Here is a 16,358-nt window from a genome sequence, read left to right as displayed (position 1 = left end):
GCATGCACTACCTTCATTCAGGTGAATTTTAAAAGCCCAGCACGTGCCAAAATCGGGATATACTTGCAAACGTTGAGATGGCGCATGCCGAGCGGATTTTATAAGCTGCTTGAGTACACATGTGTCTCCTGCTACGCACACAAAACGTTTCAAAAAGGTATGGGGCATAGGTGTGTCAGGGAAGGCCAATAGATGTGCGCGTAAATACTTATGCACGCAGGTGCATGCCGGGGTCCACTGCTGCATAACTTTACTACTGCTATGGATGGTGTGTAAGTAATAAAATAAAAAAAAAAGTCTAGGCTAGTCAGTGGGGTTTGGAAGTCCTATCCCTTACTTGGCTGAACCGAGAATGGAGTGGGAAAACTGGTAATGGCATTTTTTTTTTTTTTTTAATTCTCCCACTTACATGACAGAAGCAGCATTTGTGCTCAAATATAAGGACATAAGAAATTGCCATGCTGGGTCAGACCAAGGGTCCATCAAGCCCAGCATCCTGTTTCCAACAGAGGCCAAACCAGGCCACAAGAACTTGGCAATTACCCAAACACTAAGAAGATCCCATGAATTAATAGCAGTGGCTATTCCTTAAGTAAACGATTAATAGCACACGTGCACCAACTCAGCCTATTTCATACCATGCAGTTATATACACGTGCATTTATAAAAGGGCTGCATCCCTGGAAGTTAGTCAACAAATGCGCACACAAGTGCACCTATGTGCCTGTTTAAAAGTTACTGCCATTGTATGCAAATCTCTCATATGCATATTCATTGTGGATATCTTATAAACTAGAAATGTTCGTGGCACTCCAGGACCAGAGCTGCCTACCACTGCACTCAGTTTTCTTCCTAATGACTTCTGAAACCTTAGGATAGCGTGTTTTTCAGTAAAGCCTAATTGAATACAACACTGACCTATAAATATTCAAAAACAGATTTATCTAGCAGTGCTTGGATCTCAAATAAGGACAAATATTCAAATCTATAAATTGTTATTTGAAGGAAGTATATTTCTCTTGCATATCAAAAAGTTCGTTTTTTTGACTATCACATCGAACATACCTGCACCAGTATGCCCTCGGAAGTGCTGAGTTTTGGCCCCTGAACTCCAGTCCCAACAAGCTACTGTGTTGTCAAAAGATCCGGTTACAAGCTTGAGCTCATCAAACTTCACAGCAGCACAAGTGTGTGTCTGGATTCCATATATGCATTGACCAGTGCTAACATCCCACAGTTTTGCAGATAAATCATCTGAACCTTCAAAACATAAGCAAGACAGCATTTATGAACAAGTTAAGACCAACAGAAGAGAAAAAAAATGGATTTCCGTTTGTTTGCACAGTAATCATGCCAACATGGCAGACATTTTCCATAAAATTACCAAAGTATCTTGGGACTTTGTGCACAGAGCAAAAACAAGAAGTTGTGCAAACAGTACTCTATTCTGGCAAAAATGAATGTGAAAATAAGGTAAGGTAGTTTTGTTTATACTGGAATATAACTTTTCAATGTGTTTGAAAGAATTAGAGAACAGTATCACAATCTTTCAATATAATGCTATTCTGAAACCATGAATCTAGTTTATGATCTCATACTGAATTTGTCTCCTTATGTTCCAGATTAGAATAGTCTTGTTAAATAACTTTTCTTTTTAAACTATTGTCTTGTTTTATGAAATATCCCAAGTCTCATGTCCTGTATGTTTGTCTTATTAGATTGTAAGCTCTACCGAGCAAGGACTTTTTGTATGTTTGTACAGCACTGCCTAAGTTGTGTAGCGCTATAAAAATGTTAAGTAATAGTACTAATAGTGGACTAGATTCATCTACATAAAAGTCAACAAATATGAAAAAGTATGGGAAAAAATGCAAGGAACTATTTTGACCATACAGGAAGTGACCAGAGACAGCAACTGAATGAAGCTGTCGCGTGTATGCTCAAAGTATACTCTAGTTATGGTTGAAAATCTGTTAACAGATTCAAGAATGTGCCTGGAGCTGCACATTCACCTGACCCACATCTCCCTCCCTCTCTTCCTTGTTCTAATTCTGTAATATAAGTATTCAGATATCTGAAGAGACACTTTGCCTTGAACATACAAAATTCTCTTTCCAGCATTTATAAAAACGTGATAAGTCAACATTTTTCAGGTGACAACATTCCTGAAGTTGAAAATAAGTGTAAAAGTTATAAAAAAAAAGAAGCAGCCTGTCCTATCTTTAGATTCCATTTGGTCTCATGGTACTGTTAATCAGCACTAAGAGGCATCAGCAAGCAGCAATGCTATGCTGCAAGAGATGGGTTAGTTATGCTGGCTGACAGTGGCCCAAGACTACAAAGGCTCTTAAGCTCGTGTAGGAAAGCCTTTTCAAAAGTTTGCCACTGCTTCATTTTCAGCTTTAGAAACACTATCCCCCCCCATCTGTAAATTTGAAATACAAAAAGGAGGATATAGTGAAAGCTGTTAATGTAACTGCATTTAAAAAAAAAAAAAAGTTTGGACAAATTCTTAAACCATTATTGAAGTGGAGTTGCAGAAATCCAATGCTTATCCCTGGGATAAGCAATATGGAATCTACCCACCCTTTGGGATCCTTCCAGGTACTTGTGATCTGGATTGGCCACTTCTGGAAACAGGATACTGGGCTTGAGGGACCTTTGGTCTGAGCTAGTATGGCAAATCTTATGTTCTTACCTGTTTAACAGTCCATTTTCCTGGATTAGTGGGCAAGTGTCCAACTAATATTAGCTACCTAACACTACTACTACCTATAGAACCAGAGATACTTAATTCTCTCCAATATTTATAATAAAATGCTCAGGGACAGTTTCTGGACACCTTGAGATATTGTTACATTTTGAAAATCGATCAGTTTTCTAAAAACAAAAAAAACAACTTCCTGGCACATTATGTCAATGCATGCACATGGGTATAGTTTTCTCTAGGTTGCCTGCAGAGAGTTTAGCCTATGATTTAAATATTTGCAAAGTATGTAAAAATAAATGTGCTTTCATAGGCATGCATTGGCAATTTTTTCTTTAATGCAGAAAAATAATTCAGAGCCCTTGAAAATATGCAGTCACCAGTTCAGTTTCTTTTTATTTAGAGAAATTACTCCAGCTAAAAACAAGGTACTTATGATTTTTTTGTATATCATGATGGATGAGTTCATACTGGATTACAAAATCTAAACATTCAAAACTGTGTTTTTCTTGCAGATCTTAAAAATGGATGTATCAACCAGTCATCAGTCCCAGATCTTTCTGAAATGTAACAGTCATATCCATCATAAAGTAACAAATCCATCCAAAGTCCAACAGTTGATGTGGCAGAGCCAAGATTTTACAACATAACCATAAACTTCAAGGGGGGGGGAAAAAAGGCTAAGCCATGGCTACTTAGCTTCCTACCTGTACAAAGCAGTCCATCTTTATAATAAAGTGCATATACTCTGGCACTATGTCCAATTAATGATGCTGTCTCAAAAGCTTCATGGTCCTTCAGCTGTTTCATTCTCAAAATAGCTTTCAAGTAAACCTTCTTCCAGTGCAAAGCATCCTGAAGAGAGTCATCTATTTGCCAGCCTAAGTTCCTACAAGCCATCTGCCACACCTCTGTACAGGCACTTATAACCTTATTCCACTGTTTGGAGACAAGACAACAAGTGAGTAAGGTCTGAGGATCTAACCATTTTAACAAATAAAAACTGAGTTCCAAAGGGAGAAGCTTGAGGAAGTCTCGCTTAAGAAGAGTTTCTAGGTTGTTGGAGAGGTGCCGGAGCTGAACTGCTCCACTTAAGCTGATCACGTGATCCAGAGTTTCATTTTTTTCTAAGTCTGTCAGAGAAAGAAATGTGACTGAAATGTTCTCAAGCCATTGCTCAAAGTCCTTTTTCTCCATAAGGTTTTGGAAACATTTACCTACAGCAAAATTTAAAAATACAAACAGTATTAACCTCAGAAATATAGACAATTACCGATTTTAACATTTACATTTTAGAACTGCACAGACATCTTTTCATATATTAATAAGATAACATTCTATTACTCTGAAAATCCTTTAGTTGGTTTATCCTCATACAGTTAACATTCATTGAAAAGGAAAGCTCTGAATGTTAAGGATAACATTTTTTATTTTCATTTGGATGGCAGGAAAATTCTTCCTTTAAAAAAAATATACACTTATAGTCATCACCATGCTTTACTGGTTAATTTTTCCAATCAATGCTCTGCTTATATTATGTAATCCCTCGACACAAGTTAAATCAATTCTCCCACTTCATATTAACACGCACACAGACACACACACACACAACCTGGAAGTTTAACACAAGCAGGTAGCTAGCAATGCAGCCTGAATAAGCATACTGTTTCTAAGGGTTTTCTATCCAATATCCCTTTGAAAATTAGCTTGTACCCATGGAGCTGCAAGCCACAGGCAATTTAAAGATTATCTCCAAAATGTGGAAACACCTTTAGCATATCATACCCTTTGAGAATTTTCTTTCAGAAGCCATTTATGGTCCATATAATTTTTAAAGTAAATTAAGCCTATGGTGCAATACTAAACTTTAGTCCAATAAAATATATATATAATTATGTTATAAAGTCCAATAACTCGCAAGCTTTACAGAAGTACTTTACAGCAATGGACCCCAAGCTTTTCCTGTTAGTGCTGTTTTGCACAAAAGCCAAAAACCCAAATCAAATTACACTAATAGTTTCCACAGTTTGCACTAGCACCATTGAAAAACTTGATTTCACTGAACTTCCAAAATAGTTTTGTAACTGTGACTAACAGTTTGTTTCCAACAGCAAATACAAGAAGTGCATCCCAAGTGCAGGGAAATCCATTTATATGATCCACTCTTCTGGATTCTGATTTAAGGATTAAGAATTGACTTTAGATCACACAATGAACAGTAAAACTTTTTTTTTTTTTTTTTTAGATTTTGAAGTTTCCTCCAGCTCCTTTGCATTTCCAGCTCAACTAGAAACAGGGTTGGGAACTGGCTCTCCAAAAGCCTTCATTTGCAATTACCCAGGGAGTTTTCCCTCTAATTTTCTCTCTCACCTGCACCCCAAATGCACCTAGTTCGGTTATAACAGCAACAATCCTGGGTCAGAGGGCCATGCAAGCAGGGCTCACTCCCAAACTCTAGTCACGGGCTCTAAATCCAGCCACCAGATGTCATCCTTAAGCACTGATCACAACTGTTCCCCCCCCCCCCCAAGAGCTTTGAATGCTGCCTCCAAAGCATCTCCCAAGCCCAGACAACCTAGGCAGCAAAAAACCAGATTTGAAAATGTAACTTGGGACCTTTCCGCAATGCACTGATGTGGACTGGTCCAAAATTGTGCAGATTCTTGGAGTACAAAACAACTTTTTTTGTTGATAGATGTTAAGTTAGTTAAGAAGTACTGGTCAATACCCGAGCCTGTCCATGTTGTACACTACAGGGATGCCAGACAAGTACAAACAGGCTTAAAACTGCTCAGAAATCAATGGAGTCAATGCTGGCAGTGACCAGATGCAGCAAGTAACAGGACCTTGGCATCCACTGAATCAGGCAATAGGTTCATTTACTTGGGTAACCATTTAGATTACAGTGTTTGGTGATTTGGACAGGAAGGGAGGACTTATTTCTGGGTACCGTATTAAGTATGGGAATTTGTATGCTCAATCAGGTATGGGATTTCCCATAAAAGAGGGAGATGGCTAGAGGCACTGTGCTAAAACGGGGACCTCCTCTTCCATCCAGGCAGCTATTTCTCCAAGCACAATCTATCAAACCTGCCAGCTTAAAGGTGCAGAGGCAATTTAACAGCATTTAGAAACCCTGTACAATATAACTGCTGCGGCCCACGGCAACTACTTTAAGAGGTAGGTCCAATGGGATGCTAATACTCAAGCTGAGCAATGATTGTGAGAAAAGTGTCTCCCCTTTCAGCCTAGGGTATGCTCAGAAAATAACTCTCCTACCCCCCTGCTCCTCCCGTCATCTAATTACTAATATTACAATAATCTGCTCCAAACATGCAGAAAATTATGGACTACCTCTTTGTATTTAATAAACCTCAATTGTAAACAAATTAAATATAAACATCTCCTAGGCTTGCTGCCACATATTAATCCTCTCTCCCAAAAAAACCCTCATGCAAACAGATTATATAATTAATCAGCCAAGCCTTGGAAGACCAATTCAGGTTGAAAAAAATAAAATACTTTAAACCTGAATTGGTCTACCAAGGTTTAGCTGATTTATTATACAAATCTATATATTTAATCAGAATGGATATTCTGGGTACTTGTCTGGATCATGTATAATTGGCTTGGAACACAGCTGTATGTTGGCAATGTAAAATCCCAGAGCAGGTAACTCGATTTCTGTTCCAAGTCCTGTTACAGTCTTCACTAACTCTCAAACATGTCATCTTTTCATTCTAATCACTTAACTTTAAATAAGGACCTTCAGTTCAGTTTTTATTTTTTCCAGGATTTTATCAGTGTTTTATTACAAGAAAAAAGTTATATTAACTTGGAAAAATGGTCATTTTTTCCACTGATTTTTCCTTTTTTGTTCTTCTTGTAATAAACACTGAAATTCCTTGGTACAATAAAATAAAAACTGAAAATGAAGATTCCCAACTAAATACTAAAGTCACTCATATTAAGCCTTCACTACTACACTTCAGTCAATCTCAAACTCCATTCTTGTATCCACTGCAAAAAGTTCGTTTCTGTTCTCTCTTATGTGGCTATTTTGGCATGGAGAATTGCAACCTTCTAAACCTAGTAACAAGGATAAATTTAGAACACCTAGGAAGCAGCTAAAATATTTAGGAGCCAGGATAAAATTTCCTATTAGCGACTCTTTTAACACATTTAGTGTGGGTTTTGTCCACAAAAAGCATGAGTAAATTGGTATTTTATTACAATAATTACTTTCCCTTATAATTTACTGGGGTTTTTTTTAGTTTTCGCTATTCTGCTGCTGGTTTTATCCTTTTGGTTTGCTTTTTTTATTTTGCTTTTTTGGGGAGTGGGAAGGGGCAAGGAGAAGGAATATACCTTTGATTTTAAGGGGTTTTCTTTTACTACTTACTCTTCTTGTCCCTCCCCCTGCCTCCTTTTTCCTTTCCCTCCAAAATCCTGCTTCCCTTGCCACCTAATCTCACCATTCAATTTAGGCCTGGGCACCTGGCCACAACCAAGAGACTTTTGCAGATACCTGGATTTTTCCCACCCCTGCCTATTAAATAAGTTTAGTGTAACTGTGTCTTGTGCTACAATTTCTTTCTACTGCACAGCACTGTTTATACAAACTGTAGTTTACAAAACTAGAAATATGGAATCAAGGTTGACTTTAGGAGGGTGCGGGACCCAGGACAAATCAATGAAAGCAGGGCCCTGAAACACTAAAGTTATAGAGTTGGAGGATGGGGCAAACATGGTGTGGGGCAACCCTCCCTACCGGCTCAATGTGCAGAGACCAGGCCGGTCGGCCCTATTTGCCCTCCGTTAGCGTTGATACTTGGAGATTGTGGTCTCCAAGTATCAAACCTCTTGAAAATTAAATATTAATTATCACCAAAATAAATTAACAAATCAAGCATAGGTTCGACAGCAAATCCGAAGGTAACCCAGATCTCTTTATTTTGAATTACAAATCGCTGAGATACTCCAAAACGCGCTGCAATGTCCCATCCAATACCAAACCCCCCTCTCGCCCTCCCTCCGCTGCCTGCAACAGCGACAACTAGAAAGCTCCCACTGATGCATTTAGCCCCAGAAGCATCGAAGAGGGAATAAGAAAACATATCCGTCAACACTTTCCATTTTGGACAGTGGATGTCAGTTTCTCAAAGCTCTAGGGCTGCGAGTTGGTTTTCGTTTAGTTTCCGATTTTGTTTTTATTTATTTTTAGCCAACAGCACCTAGGCCAGAGCTAACCCCGACTCCTCGGAACACAACCCAGCCACCTACACCAGCACCCAAACACTTCTACTATTATTATTCTGTTGCTAAAATGAAAACATAGCTTTCTTCAAACTAATACCTTTCACTAGGACTTTCTTCGCTCTTCACAGCACCCATACTTCTCCCTCTCCCTCAGTCTAAAATGGCGGGCGCAGGAAGATCAAACACAAACCGGAAACCGATCGATTGATCACATGGAGGGCAATCGATGGCTCGGCCTTTGAACCGTTTTCCCTGGCGTCATGAATTTTACGCCTGTGTGTACGGATACCAGGATCTCATTTTCTTTCCCACTTTTGACCTAATCTTATGCTTTGGGCGGAAGAGTGTATGCAATTTGGTTGTGCGATTGCAAAATCTAATTTTTAACATTTTAAAGTTGGTTAAAGTGCCGGTTTAGAGTGCATGAGCCCGGATATGAGGATAAATACTTTTATAATTTGCAAGAAAAGGTTTATTTGAGTCTGGTCATTTTGTAACTGAGTTAGGTCAGTGTATCTCAATCTTTTCGAGCCACAGGCACATCTGCATTACAAAAATGTTGCGTGACACACCAGACTCCACTGAGCAGGCAGTGCGGACATGAATAGTGTGTGTGTGTATTCGATCTCAATTGAGACATCACACCGGTTTACATTCAGGTACTGTAAAAGCAAGTTTGCTTACCGTAAACGGTGTTTCCGTAGATAGCAGGATGAATTAGCCATGCTGTATGGGACCTGTCCGTCAGGCACAGGAGGCGGAGCTTCCAAAGAGAAGTCAGAGCTCTGCTCTGAGGCTGCGCGTGGGTTCCCGCGCTGGAAAAACGACTCTCCTCAGTCTGTAAAATAGCAAGCGTGAGCACGAAAACACGACTGACAGGGAGGTGGGTGGGTCAGCATGGCTAATTCATCCTGCTATCTACGGAAACACCGTTTACGGTAAGCAAACTTGCTTTTTCCCGTCGATAGCAGGCTGAATTAGCCATGCTGTATGGGAGTACAAAGCTCTGCATCACATAATTTGTTTAGAGTATCTCTTGTGATGTCAAATGTGTCAGTCGAGCTAATTGGTATTCTGCAGTAGAGAGTTAAGAACTGCCTGTCCCAGTCTTGTGTCCTGAGACGTGTGTTGGTCTAGGCAGTAATGTGCTGCAAAAGTATGTAGAGATGCCCACGTAGCTGATTTGCAAATATCTAAGAGAGGCACGTTAGAGAGGTAAGCTGTGGATGTTGCCATTGCTCTTGTCTGATGTGCTTTTGGTCTTGAAAGTAGCGTGCAATGCTGCTGGGTGTGACAAAATTGTATGCATTGGGCGAGCCAACTCGCTATGGTTCTCTTCGCCACAGGTTTCCCTGGGGCGTTTGGATTAAAGGTTAGAAACAATTGGGAAGGACGATTAGGAGATTGAGTTTGTAAGGTATATAACTCAAGCGCTCGTTTACAGTCCAGAGTGTGTAATCTTTTTTCCCGTTCTGAAGTATGTGGTTCAGGAAAGAAAACAGGTAAGTCGATGGATTGATTCAGGTGGAATGGTGTCACCACTTTCGGAAGAAAGGTTGGGTGGGGACGAAGGACTACCTTATGTGGGTAGAATTGTAGGTACGGTGAGTAATGCACCAAAGCTTGTAGTTCGCTTACTCGCCTTGCCGAGGTGATGGCAACCAGAAAAACTACTTTCCACGTGAGGTATTTCGGGTGAGCTGTATGTAAAGGCTCAAATGGGGAGAGCATCAGTTGCTGCAACACGATGTTGAGATCCCATGGAATTGGTGGCTTAGTAATCGGGGGTCTTAAGTTATTTAGACCCTTCAGGAATCTTGATACTGCGGGATGCAAGGAAATGGACTGTCCCTTGTAGAGCCTGTGTCTCGCCGCAATGGCACTTAGATGAACTCGTACTGAAGTAGGTGCTAGACCTGAGGTGTACAAGGTATGGAGGTAGTCCAAAAGTCTGGCCGGAGGACATGACAAAGGGTCCAAACATTCAGATGTGCACCAGAGAACGTATCTCTTCCATTTGAAATGATAGTTCTTCCTTGTCGATGGTCGACGTGATGCCAGAATCACATCCTGAACTATTAACGATATACCCTGTTCTTCAAGTAAGATCCGTTCAGTCTCCATGCTGTGAGGTGTAGAGACTGCTGAAGTGGGTGAAGAAGTGTGCCTCCCTCCTGCGATAGTAGATCTATTCGCAGTGGTAGGCGAATAGGCTTGTCCGTGGACATGTGTAAGAGATGCGTGTACCAGTGCTGACGAGGCCACGCTGGTGCTATTAGAATCAGTTGCGCTGAATCTAGGATGCATTTTTGCAGCGTACGTGTGATCAACGGAATTGGTGGGAATGCGTACATGAGCTGTTGTGACCATGGAAGTAGAAAGGCATCTTGCGTTTGACGTTGGAGACTGGGCCAAACTGAGCAGAATTTCTCTACTTTCCGATTGTATTCGGTCGCAAAGAGGTCTATGGTAGGTCGGCCCCACTGGTGAAAGATGGAGTCCGCCACTTCTTGGTGAAGTTCCCATTCGTGTGGATGGAAGATTCTGCTGAGCCTGTCCGCTTGAACATTGGCTATCCCTGGAATGTAAGTGGCCTGGAGGTGGATGGAGTGTTTGCACGCCCATGTCCAGATCCATATCGCCTCTCTGCATAACGGCCAAGATCCCGTGCCCCCTTGTTTGTTTATGTAGAACATCGCGACTTGGTTGTCTGTGTAGACCATGAGCCTGCGCCCCTGGAGATATGGAAGGAAGGTGCGTAGAGCGTATCGTATCGCTCTCAGTTCTAGTAGGTTGATCTGAAAGGACTGTTCTGTTCTCGACCATAGCCCTTGTGTTTGGAAGGTGTCCATATGGGCTCCCCAACCCTTTCTGGAGGCATCCGTGGTGAGTACCGCGTTGTGCGGAAGGAGGGTGAATGACGCTCCCTTCGATAGGGTGTGTCGCCCCAGCCACCATTGGAGTTGGTTGATCATTGTAGTTGTTAGAAATATTTTCCATGATAATGGTTGGGAGTGTTGTTTCCATTGACGTCGGAGGTGCCACTGGATGTGTCGCATTTGGAGACGTGTATTCTTTACAGCGTGAATTGCCGCTGCCATGTGTCCCAGTGCGACCAAGACTTGGCGGGCCGTTGGTTTTGGCGTTTTCTGTAGATTGTGAAATATGTTCTTCATCACCGTTCTTCTTTCTGGGGGAAGAAAGACTCTGTATTGGATCGTATCTAGGATGACTCCTATAAACTGTATGGTCTGGGTTGCCTGCAACCGAGACTTTTGGTAGTTTATAAGGAGACCGAGGTCGTGGAGGCAAAGGATTGTTTGTGAGAGATTGTTGCGTAATGTTGTGGGGGTCTGATGCCACCAGTAGCCAATCGTCCAGATACGGAAAGATTATGATGCCTTGTTGGCGAAGGTGTGCCACCACTACTGCCATGCATTTGGTAAATACTCTGGGTGCCGTGGAGAGGCCGAATGGCAGCACTCGGTATTGATAGTGGGTATTCAGGGCTTGAAAAGATAGGTACTTCCAAGACGAGGGGTGCATTGGAATATGAGTATAAGCGTCTTTTAGGTCGATGCTGCACATCCATGCATTGCGATGAATCAAGGGTAAGATCGACTTTAAGGAGATCATTTTGAATTTTTCCTTGGGTATCAGTTTGTTGAGTTGTCGAAGATCTAGGATAGGACGCAAACCTCCTGATTTTTTTGGAATGAGGAAGTATGGGGAATAAAATCCTGTGTGCCAGACTTTTCGTGGTAGGATTTGCACTGCTTGTTGTTGTAACAACTTCTGTAATTCCTTCCTCATCTCCCCCGTGGTGTCTTGGTATATTCGGGAAGGGGGGTGGGGAAGGGTTGGTAGATGTTGAAATGGTATTTTGTACCCTTGTTGTATGATGTTGAGGACCCAACGATCTGTAGTGATGGCTGTCCATTGTTGATAATGCAAGGCTACTCTCCCCGCCTGCAGCGAGAGCGGTGGTGGCTGAGGAAGTGTTAAAAAGACTGTGAAGGTTTATTTGACGTCTGTTGTTGTTGTTGTTGTTGTTGTGGACGTTGTGAACGTCCACGTCCTCTGCGAGGTTGAGTTTGTTGGTTGTTTGGCCTGTTATAAGGTTGATAGGATGGTGTCCGATAAGATTGGTATTGCCGATAAGGCTTCCGTTGGAAGGATTGTCTTCTGTATTGTGGAAAATACCTCCTATTTGGTTGGTAGGATGGTTGTGTTGTAAGGGACTGCACCGCCGCCGATTGTTCTTTTAGTTGGGCTACAGTTTCTTGTAATTTTTCACCGAAAAGATTATCTCCTTTGCAGGGAAGGTTAGCTAGCTTGGTATGCACATCCTCTCTAATGGAGCTTGCTTTTAGCCATGCTAGGCGTCGAGCTGCGATAGCACTCGCTGAGACTCTGGAGGTAGTGTCAAATCCTTCGTAGATTGTGCGTAGAAGGTGCCTGATCCCTTCCTCTAGGTCTTGGACCGGGGAGTGATTTACGAGATCTGTTTCCGTCTTCAGGCGTTGCACACAGCCATAGAGATATTGTACCAAATAGAACTGATGTTGGTGAATTCGTGCACCTAACATAGAGCCCTGGTAAGCCCTTTTTGCAAAATCGTCTAAAGTTCTCATGTCTTTTAACGGTGGTGATGCCGAGTGTAGTCTTGTTTTGCGAGCTTTCCCCATAGCTGATTCTACTACTAGAGAGGTATGAGGGAGCTGTGTTGAAGAGTAATAAGTAGATTTTTGTAATTTATATTTAATATCTATTTTCCTGGATACCGCTGGAACCGTGAATGGAGTGTTCCAGGACTGTTCTAACAATGAATCCAGCACCGCGTGCGGAGGTAACGCAGTTGGTTCATGAGGAGTATCAAAAATCTTTAGAATGTCTAGAGTTTCCGCTCTAGGATCTGGTATTTTCTGAATTGTTATGTTTAATGCAGTACCCATCTTTTCAAGAAATTTTGGGTATGTTAGATCTTCCGGTGGGGAGTGAGGTTCATTTTGTTCTACACTCGGATCTGACTGATATCCTGTGGAGGAATCTGGTGTAAGATCAGTGTCAGGATCAGGATGTTCACTTTCAGGAGAGCCCAGCGGCTCCACGTGATCGCTGTCAGAGAAATCTCTGTTTGAGTTGGTTGGTGATAAATGTATTGGTATAGGCGTGAAAGGTGATTCAGGTACGTCTACCTCAGTATTAGGGTTTAAACTACTGGAGGAGGATGTATCATCATGTATAGGGGAGGGGAGGTCTTTCCCTTCAGGGGAAGTAGAGATGTGGTAAGATTTAGTCACGGTGTCATAAAATCCTGTTAAGGCTTGTGACAGTGTTAGAAAAGCATCTCTGGTCTCTGTTGGCATGATTTTCTTTGCAACAGAGGCAGTGGGAGATGTCTGATATTTAGTCTGGACATTGTATGAAGTTTGCGTGTGGACTTCTGAAGGGAGAGTCCGCTTCTTTTGTAGAGGTTCGTGAGACGGGTATAATGTTTTCCGTTTTTTTATATTTTGACAGGTATAAGACACTGAAGAGTGTGGAGAGATGGAGTCTCTAATGTTTCTTTCTGGATTTAAACTGGCCCAATCTTTTGAGAAAGGATTGAGGGACAGTAATTGCTTGGAACTATGTTGGGTCTCAGGGGGGCGGGAAAGAAGTGATTTTACTCTTTTTGTAATTTTATTTTCCTCCCGATCTGGAAAGGGGGGGTGAACTATGCGGGCCGGCTGCCCTTTATTTGATGGCAGTCTTACCCGTGGTTCCTCTTCGCGTGTGGACGGGGTCCCCGCTGTAATTGACGTTTGGGTACGCTGTGTATGCGGCTCTTGTCTCTTCGTATGCGGCGAGTCTCGCCGCTCCGTACTTCTGGAGACGCGCCGCTCCGTACCGCTTGAGTCGCGCCGCTCCGGGGTCTTGGAGTCGCGCCGCTCCGTTCGTCCTGCGCCGCGCCGCTCTGTGCGTCCTGCGCCGCGCCGCTCCGTGCGTCCTGCGCTGCGCCGCTCCGTACGTCCCACGTCATGTTTATTTAAATTTGGTGATGTGCGCCGCTCCGTAGAGTCGCGCCGCGTCACGTGCGTCATGACGTGCGCGTTTGGGTGCGTCGCAGCAGAAGTTGAAGGACTCGTGGTAGAAGGCGGGGTTTTCCGAGCGCCGCGTCCTTGTGAGTTCTGCGCGGGCTGGGATGGCAAGTGAGTGATTTTTTCACTATAAGTGTTTAGTGGTCTCACTATCTTTCTTGTAGGTGACTTAGAATTCCTTTTGGAAGATTGTTTCGATCCCGAAGAGGTCTCTGAATGATTTCCTTTATTTTTAATAATAGATCGTTTAGGTTTATTCTTTGTTAGTCTGTCACCCACTTTGGCGCTAGCGGTTCTTTGCCGTTTTTGGGGAGGATCAGAGATTGATGGTCCCGGGGATGATTTAGTGTCAGAAATTGCCTGGGAAGAGTCTTGTAGGGATCGTAAGGAGTCCATACGCTCCGAGCGGATCCTCCGGGCCCTTGGGGACATGCGCCCACACGATACACAATTTGGCATGTCATGATCCGGTCCTAAACATCTATAACATCTGTCATGGGTATCGGTTATAGACATTACTTTCCCGCAATTACAGGGTTTAAACCCTGACGGGCGTGGATTATCTTTTTTATTTAACGTTGTCATTCTTACTGTGAGAAGCTGAGGAGATCCGAAGCTCCGCGTGCGATTCCTGCGCGCGGAAAAACAGACTGAGGAGAGTCGTTTTTCCAGCGCGGGAACCCACGCGCAGCCTCAGAGCAGAGCTCTGACTTCTCTTTGGAAGCTCCGCCTCCTGTGCCTGACGGACAGGTCCCATACAGCATGGCTAATTCAGCCTGCTATCGACGGGAAAGTATTTTTCTATTCCCAGAGGGCTTACAATCTAAGTTTTTGTACCTGAGGATTTATATGGCCAAAAAGAGCTAGAGAGCACTAAACGCCCCATCAGTCTCTCTTCTCAATTTTAAAACAAAGGTAGAGGGGGCAGAGACACATGTGAACCCATCACCAACTCCCTCTATATACAAGTATAGGAGAAAGGAGAAGTTAGCATGGTGCAGGGAGCCAGCTCTGTTAATTATCTTGGCTTTGCCACATGTCTGCCTGAGCTCCTTCATTGCTGCTGATCCCAAAATCAAGTGAGTCACTTCCAAAGCTCAGTGCATGCTCTCCCCTTTCACTCCCTCCCCCAAGCAACAATGCCCTCTGCACTACCATAATATACAGAAAATCCTGCCCTAGCAACGAGCTAGCAAACACACTATCCACTTCCTTATCCAATCTAACCTGCTCAGATCCTGACACAGCACTAGCATCCTGGAATAACCTTACAGGAGACATCGCCAATAGACTTTGCCCAGTCTCCAAACGAGTCATAAGTGCCACCTCGAAACCCCCAAAGCCATGGTACACACCAGAACTTAAAACCCTAAAAAATACTCTCAGGCAAAAGGAGAGACAATGGCGTAAGGACCCGACCCCGCAACACTCCTCCATCTACAAAACAGCACTACACAGCTACAGACTCTCCACCCAAAAACACAAACGAGACTTCTACGCTAAAAAATCCATGACTACAGATTCAACCCAAAAGAGCTTTTCTCCTGCGTCTCAAGTCTTACCACTCCTATCCCCCCCACTATACCAGACTCTGACGCATCTTCCAAATGTGAAGAACTGGCCAACTACTTCCACAGCAAAATCTCAACTCTCCTTTTGAGATTCTCCCCCTCTACTAATGGTCCCCCCTACTCCCCGCCCACCCTCCCTCCCCACACCCTCCCAACCCACAATGGCCGCCCTCGACTTTACTTCCACCAAAGAAGTCGAAAACATCCACAAAAAAATCAAACCTTCCTCTCATCCCGATGACACCATTCCCTCCAAAGCCCTACTAGCCATCCCTAACGCCACAGTCAGAGCTATAGCAGATATCATCAACTGCTCACTCGCTCATGGGTCTGTCCCAGACACACGCAAACACGCAGTAGTCAAACCCCTCCTAAAGAAACCCTCCCTAGACCCGAAAGACCCTTCCAACTTCCGCCCAATCTCTAACCTCCCTTTCATTGCCAAGCTAATGGAAAGAGTCGTTAACTCACAACTCATGGACTATCTCGAAAATCATGCAATCCTCCATGCCTCTCAGTTTTGTTTCCGGAAACTTCAATACTGAATCGCTACTCCTCTCCTTATCTGACCACCTCCTCAGAGGTATGGGCCAAGGCCACAGCTACCTCCTTGCTCTTCTCGATATTTCGGCAGCATTTGACACCATTAGCCACCAGCACCTACTGACACACCTGGAAAGCATCGGCATCTCAGGACTTGCCCTTGCCTGGTTCAAATCCTACCTCTCGAACAGAAAG

General features: G+C 43.1%; 1 protein-coding gene across 3 annotated transcripts in view; it reads right to left on the bottom strand.

Moving 5' to 3' along the window:
* The window catches only part of FBXW2 (F-box and WD repeat domain containing 2), an 86,331-nt gene extending 78,117 nt beyond the window's left edge, over positions 1–8,214 (bottom strand). For all 3 annotated transcript variants that reach the window (XM_029611843.1, XM_029611844.1, XM_029611845.1), the window contains exons 1-3: positions 8,064–8,214; positions 3,415–3,924; positions 1,066–1,260 (exon numbers count right to left, since the gene is read on the bottom strand). In XM_029611843.1, the coding sequence (XP_029467703.1) occupies positions 1,066–1,260; positions 3,415–3,904 (685 nt within the window). In that variant the 5' untranslated portion in view covers positions 3,905–3,924; positions 8,064–8,214. The remainder of the gene's footprint in view (positions 1–1,065; positions 1,261–3,414; positions 3,925–8,063) is intronic.
* Between the last annotated feature and the right edge of the window lie 8,144 nt (positions 8,215–16,358).

The sequence above is a fragment of the Rhinatrema bivittatum genome, chromosome 8 (genome assembly GCF_901001135.1).
Source record: "Rhinatrema bivittatum chromosome 8, aRhiBiv1.1, whole genome shotgun sequence".
Lineage (NCBI taxonomy): Eukaryota > Metazoa > Chordata > Amphibia > Gymnophiona > Rhinatrematidae > Rhinatrema > Rhinatrema bivittatum.
This window is presented reverse-complemented; position numbering and strand designations above follow the sequence as displayed.